The sequence below is a fragment of the Petaurus breviceps genome, unplaced genomic scaffold, assembly GCF_028583685.1.
Source record: "Petaurus breviceps papuanus isolate PSGF00001 unplaced genomic scaffold, PetGlider_PUasm1.0 172, whole genome shotgun sequence".
Lineage (NCBI taxonomy): Eukaryota > Metazoa > Chordata > Mammalia > Diprotodontia > Petauridae > Petaurus > Petaurus breviceps.
Window position 1 is genome coordinate 5,828,489 of NW_027185755.1, and position 15,002 is coordinate 5,843,490.

Below are 15,002 nucleotides of genomic sequence, written 5' to 3' on the forward strand. Positions count from 1 at the left end.
CAGCCCAGAATCATCAGACACAGAGTGAGTCTGAGCTAGATAATTCTCGGGCCCTTCTAGAAGACAAGATGGAGCAGATGTACAGAAACTAGTGGGAGGATTTAGGGGTGGTCTAAAGAAGGCCTTTGGGGAGGGTCTTCTGGAAGAGTCTCCAGTATTGAGAGACTAAGGGTGGGAAATAGCTGGAAGCTACCTGGGGATGACAGACAATGGAGGGCTGGGCTATTTTAAGGGCTGTAACTGATTTGGGTATAGATATTTTGTGAGGCTCAAGGGTGGGGCCTAGCTGGACAAAGAAGGGCTTGGCTAGTAACAGATTTAGGCCAAGCTATCATACAAGGCTTATGGCCTCAGGCAAATGCCTCATTAAATGGGAAGATTCTAGGGGGTTTCCAGAGCCTGTATCTCCATGACTACATGCAAGGTTTGAGCGCACAGTCTGACTAGGACTACATGCAGAGGCTAAGCAGACAGGCTGTGGTGGACAAGTTTCAGCTTCCATCTAAAGGTAGACCTGGGTCCCCAGAATTCCTTTTCTGCAGGCATCAGATCTAATGGATGCCTCTTCCCCTTTTCCCTCCTTGTTTTTGGTTTCAAAGGTCATTACCACTCATCTAGTGAATGATCTACTCCATCCACACAGTGAGTGTCTGCCAGGCTATGCTGATGACAGGATCATTGTGCCATCCTAACCCTTCAGCTGATTTGTAGTCATGGGTGGTAACACAGCAGTGAAATAATTTGGCGAGCAGGTGTCAGGCTTAAAGTAATTAAGGGCAATGCTATTCTCTTTTCCTAACTAGTTTGTTTTACTCCCATCTCTTGCTCAGAAGTGCCAAGAAGTGACTTCTGTTTTGGGAAGACTTGCATGCCCCAAATGGTTCACAAGGGACTGACTAATGCAATGTCATCTCCCTTATATTGACTTTTACATTTTATTTTTTTATTATATTTTACTTTATTTTTATTATATTATAGTGGTTTATTTCCTTATCAACATAAGGAGTTTCTCTTTGCTAGCCTTACCTAGCCCTGATAATCCTGTTAAGGGTCTGCCTAAGCTTCATTTGTGCTGATTGAGAGGTATATATAGCTTGGGTGCCCAAAGCTAATCTCACTCTTAACAAGTATATTTGATCCTTTTAACCTTTAAAGGGTCAGAAGATGAGGATATTCTTTTTGTTTTTTTGCTTTTTGGGTTTAAGTCACTTGCCCAAATCGGGTTTAAATCACTTGCCCAAAAGGATGACAGAAAAGAGAATTCCTTCCAAGATAAGTTTTCTCTTCCACTATAGGATCACTTGTAGTTAACAGTTATGGAGGTACACTGCTCAGACCATGGTCGTGCCATAAAAATTGAGAACAATGTCATAATGCCCTGTCTCTCTAGAACAAAGACCTTGAACAGGAACACCTAATCAAAGTAGCACTCCTGCTCTGTCCAAAAAAGGGCAATGTTTGTGGTTGACCAGCCTGAGAGTGTCACTGTCTCCTCTCTAGAGAAGGAGGAAATCACTGGAGGGAACAGCAAGAATCAAGAAACCATCTTTTTTTCCAAAGGTGTCCCATGGGATTCTGCAAGATAAGCACTAGGGATTCCCTTGGAGATCAATATAAACATAAATGCTGCCATTAATGTGGCTAGGATTAGAAAAATCTAAATGAAATCATTAAAGTAATTATTAAATTAAATCTACCTTAAACTGAAACTAGAAAACTTGAGCTTGGTTGCTGTAGGGTTTTGACATCTTTGTCAGTTGTCATCAGTTGGGAATTAAAAAAACAAACCACCTGCGATCTTTATCTATGTAGCCAGTGACCCTCCAAGATGTTTATGCATCTAATGAATGTCTCTGATAGAATTATTTAAGATGAATTTTTTTTCTTCTACACTAAGATCTTTTTTGGTTTTGAAGTACCGACTTTTTGTTGTTCCTTTCTTAATAAGAGCTAATCCCAGAGTCATTTTTTCCCTCAGAATGGAATTTCCAAATACCCTGCACCAAGGCAAGTCAACAAACATTTATTAAGTACCTTCTATATTCCAGACACTGTAGTAAGCCCTGGAACATGGGAAACCCTAGCTTACTGCTGAGCAACTGATTTGCAAGAGCTTAATGTCCTAAAACAGACTTCAGTAGATCTAGATCAGTGTTTGTTTCCTTGGTCCAGTTACGCTGACCCATTTTATAAACTCTGCTCAGAGAAACATATCCTTCTAGTGTTCAGTTTCTTATTTAATTTTTAAAATTGCTACCCTTTTTGTTTTTACATGTCCCTTTTTGTTCATAGCCTTCCTTGTAAGAAGGAAACAGCCCAAAGCTACATTGGACACCTATAGTATGTGCTCTTCCCCACTAGAGGAAGAGGGGAATATTTTCTGATTCATCTTTCAGGACAGAGACCGGTCACTAAAATTGATCTGATTTCTGCTGTCTTCTAGAGTTTTTCATGGTAGACATATGTCAGTCCTTTCCACCTTAAGTATGGTGGTGATCCACAATGAAGCACCTTTTTACTGTGTCTTATGGTTTTATTCATTCTGTTGAATTTGCTGTCAGTAAGGCAATGTTTCTAACCAGATTTTGAGTGCCTCTGTGCCTGTATGGACAGTTGTTTCAAACTAACATCCAAATCTCTTCTGTATTCATATATATTACAAATTTGAACAACTCTGATTATCCTTTTCTCCTTCAGGAGAAATTGTCTATTGTACAAGTTTCTGCAAAAACATCTGATTTTGAGTTCAAACTGCATCAGAGTCAGTTAATATACATTGATTAAACACCTGCTATTTTCAGGCACTGTGCCAGGCTCTGGTGATAAGAAAAAAGGCACAAAACAGTCCTTGGCCTCAAGGAGCTTAAAATTTAATGGGAGAAACTTAAAAAAAAGTTGAAAAGTGCAGGGTGGAGGGCAGTTAATTGCCCAGGGAATGATGAATCATGCAGCTGGAGGGAAATGATCTGAGGAGGCATACATTTTAGGTGATTTTTTAAAAAAATCTGGAATTTCTGGAGATGGCATCCAGAAGAGCAGCAGCCAGGTGAGAAATGATGAGAATTCCCTAGTTTCCTTTCTGGAGATGAACTAGAGGGAAGTAGCTAGGTAGGAAATGATTAAGAAAAACCATTGAAATCTTCCACCTTGGCACATAACTCCCTCTTCCTTTTAGTGCAGAAGAAAATTGCTTTCCCATATTAACTACTTCTTAAATGGTCTCTGCCTTATTCTAGAGGAGGATAGCTGGTGCAAGTAAAATTCTTACTAAATAAAGTATTGGCTTTGGAGAAAAGATCCTCGTTTTCATCAGAAAGTGACTGTTTAGAAAAAAGATGGCAGCAATGATCTCATCATCAAGCTCTGAAGATTACAGTGATTCTGAAGCAGGAAAAAACATTAAATTGGAGCCTTCACCCAGAAGTAAGTGAGATGGTGAGATAAAAGGTAACTGATTAAACATTGGTGTATCTGATGGACCACTCATGTGACATCTGTCATGAAGAAGAGAGAGCTTCTAGCTTTCAACCAAATGGAAGAAGTGGTCTAGATTTCCACAGTTCCACCTCTAGTGTTCATGGGAGCAGGAACTAATTTTTCCTCTTTATTCTTAGTATAAAGATACTTGGTACCATCTGTGACCTAGGATCCTGGAAATTCCAATACAGAACTTTTGGTGGATATTAGATAGAATTGTAGCTTCTAACATCTGGGGCAAGCACCATGAACTGCACCCAGGACAAGTGCCCTCACTGGAATGGTAGGATGGGGGGAAAAAGATCAAGATCTGGTAGATTCCTAGTGTAATAAATCTTACCAACTTGATGCAAAAGCTTCTTTCTAAACTAATCAAAAGATGGTTAGTGCTGTTGCTGCACTAGAGCATATAGTTGCCCTGCACAAGGGATGGCTCCTTTAGGCACAAAACTACCCTTCTAGTAGGAAGTACCGAGGTCTCACCAGGAGGGTGTTTTACCCTTGTACCACACTGAGCAAAGAAGAACACACCCCTTGCTCTTGCTTTCTCCCGGCAGCTTTCTTTCCAGCCCACAAAGATATCTCCTTTTTATTCATAGTTGATAGACAGAACTGGAAGAGATCTCACAGGTCATTTGATCTAATTCTTAAGTAACTGGTCCAAGGTCACATAGATTGTATGTAGCAGAGTTGAGATCCAGACCCAGGTCATCAGACTTACAAAACCATTGAGCTCTCCACTCCTAGGCATCCAGGCAACTTCCCTGCTTTTGTGCCTCTAAACTCCCCCTCCTCCAAATAACAATGACCTTGTGCTGCCTTCTTTAAACAGGATCTTCACATATCCCAAAAGCCACCACCAGCTTTCCTACACCCTGGAGATCATCTGGGTGAGTACATTAGTAATGGTCTGCTTTAGAGAGGCAGTGATTAAAATCCTCTTTTGGTTAGAATGGTGGTAGAAAACTTAAGAGAATTCCAGTTATTTTGGCAACTTCTAAGGCATCTAGTTTCAGTTTCCACCTCCCCTCCCTCTTTTTTTTCCACTTCTGCTGTATGTTTTTGATATCTGCTTCCAAAGACCGCATTTAAGCATAGCAGTGTGTATTGGTTAATGTCTGAGCTCTATGTGACTAGAGCTTTGAGTGCTGTTAGATGGTCTCATGAAATAGACTTAGACATCTTGAAAAGCTAGCTAAGTGAAAAAGTATCTATCTCAGTAGCTAACTTGAGTAGTCCTGCTGGTGGCCAGGAGAAGAGTGCCTCCTTTCAAACAAAGACTTCTTTTGAATGACAGAGTCATTAAACGGAAGGCATGGTCTACTGAAACCAGCTCTTCATCTGAGGAAGAAACTTCTAGGGTGAGTAACTTGCTCTCCAAGAATCTTTTGTTGTTCAGCCACATGTGGTTTTCTTACCCCTGGTGCTTTTGGGGAGGGGAAAATATATCTGGAGAATTCCCAAGAAAGTAAGCCTTGCATTGTGTTTCAGTTAGAGATATTTAAGAAGGAAATCAGCCAAATGGTAAGAGGTTATCCATAGTATATGGGTTCTGTTGTGGTCTCTGACCAATTGACTTATCCTTTCCCAAGTGAAGACAGAAAAAGCAAAGGGCAGATAAGGGAGGTGAGGGAGTATTAATACACTCTAACAAGGTCTTTAACTGAAGATTATGCCTTGTGTCCCTTCTAAGGTATGAACAAATTTCTCTTGACCAAAGGAAGTGAGGGCCTAGCCACAGGCCAGGGAAAAAGGATCATGTCCTTGGAATTCTTTAAATATCTAAGAGGCAGCTAGGTATCTCAGTGCATAGAGCAGGAAGTTGGAATCAGAAAGACTTGAGTTCAAATATGACCTAGCACGTGCCTGGCACCCTTAATATAGACTTGTTTTGTTTATTTCAGGAACATACCAGGAAGAAAAGGAAGACTGGAGCCAAGAAAAGGTAAGAACAATGAACACATAAATGTTGGCTTTTGGATAACTTTGGGTGTTAAAACTCTTCTATTTGGAGAAGCAGTCAGAGGATCAAAGGGTTCAGACCTAAATGGGAACCAGATCATTCAGGATAATTGTGACCAACTCTGGACTTCTTCCTTCCTTTGGTCAAAGTCTTCTTGGAAGCTAGGTGGCATAGGGGAAAAGGAGTCAGGAAGACCTAGATTCAAGTTCTGTTCCTGAGGATTTAGCTAGCTATGTGACTGTGCATATTCTGTTTCCTCATCCGTAAATGAGGATAATAGTACCTACCTCACAGAGTTTAAGACAAAATAAAGACACATGTTAAGTACTTGGTAAACCTTAAGGTGCTATATAAATGTTAGCTTTTATCAGAGTAATTCCCAAGGAGATAATTTTAACATAAGGTTTTGCCTTAGTGATTTTTTTTTTCCTGTTGGACACAGCTCCTTATTTCACTGACATGGGGCTTTGAGAACTACAACGATTTCCCACAGCATAGAATGCCTATGGGCTTAGGGAATTTCTTCTCTTAATGCAAACCTCTACAGTGATTGTTTATTGAACCCACCTAACTTCTCATGGGTCCCCTGTTCAAAACCTTTCCCCACTTGGTAAGATCTGACAGAGCTTGTGCTTTGGCTGATTGGCATTCGTTTGACAACTTTTGAGGCATCTAGTTTCAGTTTCCACCTCCCCTCCCTCTTTTTTTTTCTGCTTCTGCTATACGTGCCTCCTTTCAAAGACTTCTTTTGAATGGCAGAGTCATTAAACGGAAGGCATGGTCTACCGAAACTAGCTCTTCATCTGAAGAAGAAACTTCTAGGGTGAGTAGTTGTTCAACCAACTTTGTAGTAAATAAAGGAACAAAATAACAGAATTTAGAATTAGGAAGCAAAACTGCTGAAGCTCCCCTACCACACTGTGTGTGTGTACATATATCTATATACATATACAGACATATTTACAAATACACATACATATAGGTACCATTTATTCTTGGGGAAATAGTCTCCTGGGAATTCTAGGTATGAGACCCTTGCCTATCCAGGGAGCAGCAGGAAATCTTCCTTTTCCCAGGCTTTATCTGTGAAGAATGAAACTACCTGGAATGAATGTTCTGAAGTCATCTTTCCCTCTCTTATTTTCCTTAGTCTTCCCCACCATTGCCCCCAAACCACATAGAAGTGTGGCACTGATAAAGGAACACAAGGTACAAGGCTTGGGAACTAGTTAAAGTCTTCTGAGGGGAAGTGGGACAGAGGGGTGGATCTATATATGGCAGGTAGAGGCATGGTGGAGGCTGCCTCAGATACTTGTTAGTTGTGTGACCCTGGGTAAGTCACTTAACTCTTTGTGCCTCAATTTCTTCATCTGTAAAACAGGAATAATAGCACCCACCTCACAAGGCTGTTATTGGGTCTCAGATGAGATAATACATGCAAAGCACTCTGCAAACTTTAAACTATGAAAATGCTAGCAATTCTCTCCTCTCTGTAAATATCTGTGCTGGTAGAGAATAGGGCTAACTCCTAGGTACAGCCATGCTATAAGGGCCTTGGTGCCTTTATCTATCAATATAGGAGAATGTCAGAAACTTTGTTCAAACAGTTATCCCAAGCCTTGACTATTTCAAATTGCAGTTTGATCACATTGTAGCTGCTTACCCCCATTTAAAATTAAGTGAGGAGGTAAATAAGGAATAGCAACAGTTAAGGAATAGCAATTTTTTTTTCTGAATCCATTCTATTGCAGAAAAGTACTTTACTATAAGGGGGGAAAAAGATTGGAACAAGGGCTAACTTGGACAGTGTGCCTCCTTTTGTTAAGATATATCATTGTTCAAAATGTTCCCTTTAGTGCACTTGAAATGTGATTCGCGCTATTCCCTATGCACACCTGAGTGGGAGTAGCTGACTTCAGCATGAGTTTAGCTTACCTGAAGTCAGGAACTGGCCCCAGTGCTTATAATGGGAAATGGTGACTTGTTTTTCTGAATGCTGGGTGACTTTCCTCTTCAGGCTTCACGGTGTTCACAGTGCTTACGGCGTCTGGATGACCCTGAACTGATACATTTCATAGGAGACCCCAATGATGCTGTAAGTTTGGTTGTGGGTTGGAGAGAAGGGGAGGGGAATTCTCTCCTTTGATCTCCCTTCTTAGCCCTTCTGTCTGACTGAAATGTTTCTCAGTTGGAAGAAGCAGAGATGTTGGCTGACAAAAGGTTGCACCTTTTTGAAGAGAGAGAACATGGCTTTGAGAACTACGATTATTTACCACAACATAGAATAACATGCTTCAGGTAACATGGAGTGGGGTGAGGGGAGATAGTTGGTTCTTTGCTTGGATTGATTAACCCTTTGTTTTCAGGACACTTATAAATAGCTAGCCATAGGTTCTCAAAGTGGGCAATACCATCCTCTGAGGGTTCTGGAATGATGGGGGTGGGGAGGAGCGGTAGTAGCCTCAGGTGTAATTGGGGAAGGGCTTAGAATAAAAATAAGGGGGTGGTGGAAGCATAAGAAAATCTTGAAAAAATCACTTGTACATGTTTCATCTGTTGTGTAACAGTTAAAATTGTACTGATTATTTTCCTAATAAGCACACAAAATGCAAGTTATAACCAGTGGTCAAGTCTGCCAACAAGTCTTAACAAGTTAAGTGTTGGCAGTCCATTATGCATTGACAAAAATATGTGGATATAAATGACTTGTAAGTGTCTGAGGCCATTTGAACTCACACGTCCTCCTGACACCAGGGCCAGTGGGTGCTCTATTCACTGCACCATCTAGCCACCTTTATTTATTTTTTGAAATGATGTAAATTGAAAAAACAGGGGGTGCTCAGTTTTTTTTTTTAAATGGGACAGTAGGCTAAATAAGTTTGGGAACCTTTGAATTAGCTGAACATAGAATGAGATCCTCCTTTTCTTTATGCTAAAGGTCATTATTTTCTTTTCTCAAATTAGCCTTTTGTATCAACTCATTCATTTACCCAAAATTGTAGCTTTTAATTTTCTCTGGTAAAAAATTGCTATGAAGGGGAGTATCTTCTTGGTCCTTGCCTAGGAAACCTAACTAAGGATGTAACAGACAAATTCTTCTCCATAGGCTGAAGGTTGCCTTCCATTTGTCAAATGTTTGAGTTGCTACTATTAGGTGAAATATCAAGCTAGGTACTATAGGGAATAATAAAGCAAATAGATAATTCCTGCTCTCAGCAACATCATAAACAGAGTAAGAGGGATAAGGGCAGCTAGGTGTCAAAGTGGATAGATTGCCCCACTTGGAACCAGGAACATTGAGTTCAAATCCAGTCTCAGACATTTACTAGCTGTGTGACCCCAGGTAAGTCACTTAACCTTGTTTACTTCAGTTTCTTCATCTGTCAAATGAGTTGGAGAAGGACATGGCAAACTATGGGGTCACAAAATTGGACACAACTGAAAGACAATGATAGAGAACCTATACATGTATCAGTGATGATTTGAATTTTCCATAGATAGCATTTCATGGTTACAGTGTGCTTTTATAGCTTTACATTGGATTCTCACAAACCTTGAGAAGGAGGGAATTCAGGGGAGGCTTCAGAAATAACACTGGAACAATGTCTTAGAGGCCAAGATGACCAGGAGAATATCCTTCAGGGGAAGAGTGATTAGTATAAACAAAAACATTACTTAAATAACTTTCATCTTTTGGGGATTGTTCTTATCTCTCCCTCTACATAACCAGAATAAACCATAACTTTATTTTTCTATACATCTGATGCTATGCTTCTGTTTCCCAAGGTCAAGTGAGAGTTGGGCATAATAAGATAGCCATAGGGATTTAAGTATTAACCAAATGGGGTTGCTGTGTCCAAGACTTGATAATGTTTCTTAAAAATTAAAAAAGTTTACTTGTATAATGATACTCAACCTAAATTTGTAAGGTAGCTATTACAAGTGTTTTTCCCCCCATTCACCAGTGTTTATGACACAAAGGGCCATCTGTGCCCCTTCGATACAGGCCTAGTTGAGAAGAATATAGAACTCTTCTTCAGTGGTGTGGTAAAACCAATAGATGACCACGACTCAAGTCCAGAGGGTAAGGATATGCATTTTATATTCATTTAAACTATTTAATAAATGCAAGAATGAAATATAAACCAACCAAAGAAATCATGCAAAGCCATAAACTCCAAACGAAAAGTGTAGCCAGTGGTTGGATAACAATATAAAACTGATTTGTACAGGGTATCCCTAATGTCTGGACACATTTTTAAAAAATGAAATGAATAAATTTTCAACAGCCTTTTATTTAATTAACAAATTTTAGCCATGACAATTTCATATGGAAAAAAAGCTTTGCATTAGCCATTGGGTCCTATTTTCCATATTAATGAGATTAATTTAATTACTGAGATTTCCTATGTGTCTCCTATGTCTTCCCATGAAATCTCATTTATGCTATATTTATGTATGTAACTTCATTCCTTTCCCAATGTTTGTCATTTGTAGTACTAGCTATTCTAATACTAGAATTTTGTGTCCTTTCTCCCTTTCCCCCTCTTCTCCTCCCTCAAAATAGTAGTTACCTTTCCTTTTCAATAACATTCTTAAAGCATAGTCCACTAGTAATGTCATAATATGGCAGTTTCTCCACATCCCTGCCAGCATTAAGTTTTCTTTTCTTTTTCTTTTTTTTATTTTAAGCAATCGGGATTAAGTAACTTGCTCAAGGTTACACGGCCAGTTATTTCTGGGTGTGGTGCTGAGTGTCTGAGCCCGGGATTTGATCTCCAGGTCGTCCCAACACTGGAGCCGGTGCTCTTACTCGCTGAGCCACCTGGCCGCCCCCAGCATTAAGTTTTCTTGTTTCTAATGTCTTTGTACCAACTGAGTATAAAATGAGTGTCACAGGTGTACTTCAGTACCAGCTGTACTCAGGACATAGACCAGTTAACTTATGGCTCATAACAGAGTTGAGACTTAATTTAAGTATGCATTTTGGTTTTTTTTGTTTTTTTCTTTAGGAGGTATCAAAGCCAAAAAACTTGGTCCCATACATCAGTGGTGGATTGCTCCTTATGACAGAGAAAAAGCTGTAATTTGCTTCTCAACAGGTATCTTGAAAGATGATTTCAAAGTCAAGAGTTTTGAAGTGCCTATTTTTTTATTTAACCTGTACAAAGTCCTTTAAATTTCCTGGCTACTAGAACTATCTTGACAAATAGTTTTACTAATATTCAAAACAAAACAGGAGTTAAAGTACATACCATATCATATTTGGAACTCTTAGGTCAGAATTCTGAGACTAAACAAACTAAAGTCTCATACAAGAGAAGAAAGAGCCAAATTTCACTCTATTCAAAAAGGCATCAAAACCTGAAAACTACCCCTGTTGAGTTACTTAACTGAAGCCTAGCTTCTTGAGCATTTGTTTAGACATCATACTGATTCAAAGATTTGATTCTGAGCTAGGTTTCCAAAATTCCACTATTCAATATTCACTCTTAAATAATGACCCTTGAACTGTCTACATTAACTCCTTTCACACCTTGCAGATTTTAAAAATGAAATTTAAACAGATTATAGAGCCAAGAGTGATCATGCAATTTGTAGCCCCTGTTGTTGGAGAGACTGGTGGATCTTAGGAGTTCTGAGCTCCAATAGGGTTCAAGTTGGCTGGGTGTCCATATTAAACCTGGAACAGATATGGAGATGGCACCAGGAAGGCTAAGGAGGCATAAACTGGCTTTTTGTAAATGGAACAGGTTAAAGCTTCCATGCTGATCAGCATTGGGTTTGGGCCCTGGAGTGGCTACTATACTTCCAACCTGGGAGAGATAGGGAGAACAAAAAGCTCCCCCCGCCCAACATTTTAGACATAAAATATTTTTGTCATGTTTTTGTTATATCACTATTTCCCAATATTTTCTATCTATGACCCCAATTAGAACTCTCCCTTTTTACCCCAAAATAGTTAAGTCAACCAACACAGTGACCATATTTGACAGCTTGTAAGTGAGAAGGTATTGTCAAGGTCCTCTGGGACCAATTGGATCTGTATTCTAATGCCTTGAGTGTTTGACATAATTACTCTTTTATGAATTCCTCTTCCAGGTTTTGCTGACTATATTCTGATGGAACCTAGTGATGAATATGCTTCCATATTTTCATTGATGCATGAGAAGATATACCTGAGTAAAATAGTTGTGGAATTTTTACAGACAAATACTGATGCCACTTATGAAGACCTCATTGAGAGGATAGAAGTGAGTATCCTGAGTCCTTAACACTCTCCTATGGAGATTTGAGTCTTTAGAAAGTTTCAGAACAACCTTGAGCTCTCAGACTTTACCAGGAAAATCAGAACAAAAGTTTAACATTGTCCCAGAGTACTCTGGGGTTCAGGATGGATTTTTTTTTCCTGCAAGTAAAAATGTAACACATTATGTAATCACAAAATGATTCCTTTTAACTCCTGTCTCTCCTCTTCCCTCTACCTTCTATTTTTCTTTTTTTAAAGACAACAGTTCCTCCTCCTGGGATGACTTTTTGCCAGTGCACAGAAGATTCCCTCCTTTATCATTCTCAATTTATCATAGATCAAGTGCAAAGTTATGATGAAACCCGAGGTGATGATGAGGAGTCTCTCCTCCTTGTACCCTGTATAATATATATCATTCGTTTGAGTGGTCTTACCCTGGGAAAAAGGTAAGCATGTAACTCAGGAGCGAGATCATTTCATTTTTAACTTAATTTTTTTCTAGATTCAATTTTATTTTCAGTTTTGAATTTTTTCCCACCTCCCCTGCCCTCTCCATGAAGGAGTAAAAACTGTTATGAACAAGTATAGTCACTCAAAACAACTTTCCACATTACTCATCAATTGTGTGTATAGCTTTGTGAGTGTATATATGTGTTAGACATATGCATACAAACACACACTTCAATCTGCACTCTGAGTCTTGTCATTTCTCAGGAGGTGGAGTAGCATGTTTCATTGTGTGTTCTCTGGAATTTTTTTTGTCAGCTTTAACAAGAATATACAATTTGCATAAGTGTTAGTGATTTAACAGAAAAAAGGTATCAGTCACTTATAGAAATACTCTCCTCAAACATAAATGAACTCCATGCCATTTTCACACAAAAAGAGTGACCCTGAACATGACATTCTCTCCTAGTAATCCCTTCTCACTCTGACAAAGAACTTTTATTCTCTAGGACCATTATCAATCACTAATTGATAGAGTAGACTGCTTAGTTTATTAGCATGGGAATAAATCTCATTAAATTAGCTTTAGTTGGGACCCCCCAAATGGTCCGTGGGGGGGGGGGGGAGGTCTGTGGACTTGGATGGGGAAAAATTTACATCTTGATTTATCATCTAACCTATAATTGAAATTTAGCATTTCCTTCAATTATGATATTTTAGAAAAAATCCATATTCTGAATATAGGGGTTATGGGCTTTATCAGACTGCCGAAAGGGCCCATGATACAAACGTTGAAAACCCTAGTTCTAGAGGGAGGATTCAAGTTTTTATATACACTTCCCTGGTCTCTCTGCCCTCTCTGTCATAGACTAGCTCCAAGGCGGCAAGACATCAATCACCTTATCAAAGTGCAGAAGACGAAAGCCCCAACCAAAGCCACTACCACCAAGCTCGTTCATAAGGTCTTTGCTAGTGTCTTCCCAGAGGAAAAAGACAAGAATGGAAAAGAAAATGGGGACAGTGGGGTGGAGAGTCAGCGCTACGTTGTCCGTGAGGTAACTACGCTTTTAACTTTGTGGAGATTCCCTCTGTCCCTTTCTCTGGAAATGTCTGGAAATTGTCCCTTTATTGGGTATCAGATGGTAAGTAAAGACTGAGTTTTAATACCTTACCCTGCTGTGTCTAAGAGTAGCTACTATGTGAAGGAGAACTTTAGGCTCTATTTTAGGGGTGGTACTGGGGGGAGGGAAGGGAGAGGGGGAGAGGGAGTTAGTTCAGCCATTCCCAACTTGTTACTGTTAACATTTCCATATATTTAATAGCATTGTGATTTAACCCAAAACACTTAAACAGTCACATTTGGCAGTCATAATACTGTTGTCCCTTTGTATTGAAACTTTGTCTTTAATTTGTTTCTCTTCAGCTAAAAGAAGAGGTTTGAGGGACAGAGCTATTGTGGACTACTCTTTTTAATGAGCTGATCTTTTTATTCCATTCTACTCATGAAATGTCTACCTCCTTTGCTGACACTGAGCCATAATGATCAAACTATTAAGCTGTGCAACTTTAAAGTGCCTTTTATATATTCTAGATTTTAAAACTATTTAAATTGTATATTAAATGTAACGTCTATTGACTGAAATTTTTGCAGCTTTTATATATATTCTAATAAATCTTTTTAAATGACCAAGTGTCCTTCCTGACTCTTACATAACTCAAAACTCTTTCTGAAATTGCTCCAGCTTCCCTCTCGCATGTTAGGACTTCTGACTAGGCAGCTGCCACGGCTTGAAATGCTTTTAGTTGGAGAATTAAGTCTTCTTGCAAGAGGCATCTTCTGCTCTGAAAATACAAGATTTCTTGGTCAAAGGAAGGCAAGCAGTTTCTAGTGCTAAAGTGAAGAGTCAAAGGCCTGGACCAGGATGGCAGCTGTGCATCTCTAGACATCTAAAGGCCTTGCTAAAACTAGAGTTCAGCACTGTATCAGTCCTAGGTGTTCAGCCACTGCCATTATGCTCACTAGGGTTGTTTTTTTCTTGCTTAAGGTCATAGGATTTAGAGCTGTAAGGAACCTTCCAATGGTCTACTCTTAAGACCCTCATTTTGTAGAGGATGGAATTAGTAGGAGAATGAGTAAGTCACTTGACCTCTGAATACAAGTGGCAGGTCAAAACTGTAAAATATGGATGGTCGCACCCTCCTCCTAAGGTCTTTATAAGGATTCAATGAGATATCTGTGATGGGTCATCCCAGAGCCCCCGCACACAGAAGACACTTAATAAATACTTCGAGTTCAGCTTCTGTCCCAGCTGAATTCCTGTTTCATCTTTGAAAATGTGGTGCCGCACTGCATTCTTCCCCGTATCTGACTCCTACCTATCCCTTTCCTGACCTAGTTCCCCCAAAATGCCTGCTGGTTCTATCTGGGGCCGTCTGGCAGGGGGTGGGGGTGGGGTGGGAGGGGTGGTTTGCTCCCCGCAGGTCAGAGAGGCCCTGAGTTTAAGGGGTGTGTAGAGAGCAAAGGGGAAAGACGCGGGACTGGTGGGTGGGGGGAAGGAAGGGGAGGAGTATGGGGGAGTCAGGGGACACACAAGAAAGCTGAGGGGCAGAGAAGAAGCTGGATGACAGGAGCTCTCGCCTGCTCCAGGCAGCCTCCTCCACCAGGGGGCGCCGTGACGACGGCATCGCCGAGCAGAGCCCCAGCTGAGGCGGTGGGAGTGGATGTTAAGTTTTTTAGTACTTGGAACGGTGGTCTGGGCAAGGATTATTTTCATTTTACAGCTGAAGAAGCTGAAGCTCAGGAGGGACCAATCTGAAACTCAAGGCACATCTCTTGACTCTTAAGCTAATACCTTTTCTAGCTCT

General features: G+C 40.0%; 1 protein-coding gene across 1 annotated transcript; it reads left to right on the forward strand.

Annotated features, from left to right (window-relative positions):
* Positions 1 to 3,247: 3,247 nt before the first annotated feature.
* LOC138157495 (DNA (cytosine-5)-methyltransferase 1-like) lies at positions 3,248 to 13,820 on the forward strand. The gene is made up of 13 exons (XM_069083115.1): positions 3,248 to 3,423; positions 4,310 to 4,367; positions 4,775 to 4,838; positions 5,382 to 5,422; positions 6,200 to 6,263; positions 7,458 to 7,535; positions 7,629 to 7,738; positions 9,406 to 9,524; positions 10,453 to 10,542; positions 11,543 to 11,694; positions 11,949 to 12,136; positions 13,006 to 13,192; positions 13,561 to 13,820. Exons 1-13 carry the CDS (start codon positions 3,336 to 3,338, stop codon positions 13,576 to 13,578), a joined length of 1,257 nt encoding a protein of 418 aa, XP_068939216.1. The 5' UTR covers positions 3,248 to 3,335; the 3' UTR covers positions 13,579 to 13,820.
* The last annotated feature ends 1,182 nt before the right edge of the window (positions 13,821 to 15,002 follow it).

Coding starts and splice junctions, on each gene's coding strand:
- LOC138157495 (XM_069083115.1), top strand. CDS start 3,336: ATGGCAGCAATGATCTCATCATCAAGCTCTGAAGATTACAGTGATTCT. Junction 4,368..4,774: donor ACACCCTGGAGATCATCTGG/GTGAGTACATTA, acceptor TTTGAATGACAG/AGTCATTAAACGGAAGGCAT. Junction 4,839..5,381: donor CTGAGGAAGAAACTTCTAGG/GTGAGTAACTTG, acceptor TGTTTATTTCAG/GAACATACCAGGAAGAAAAG.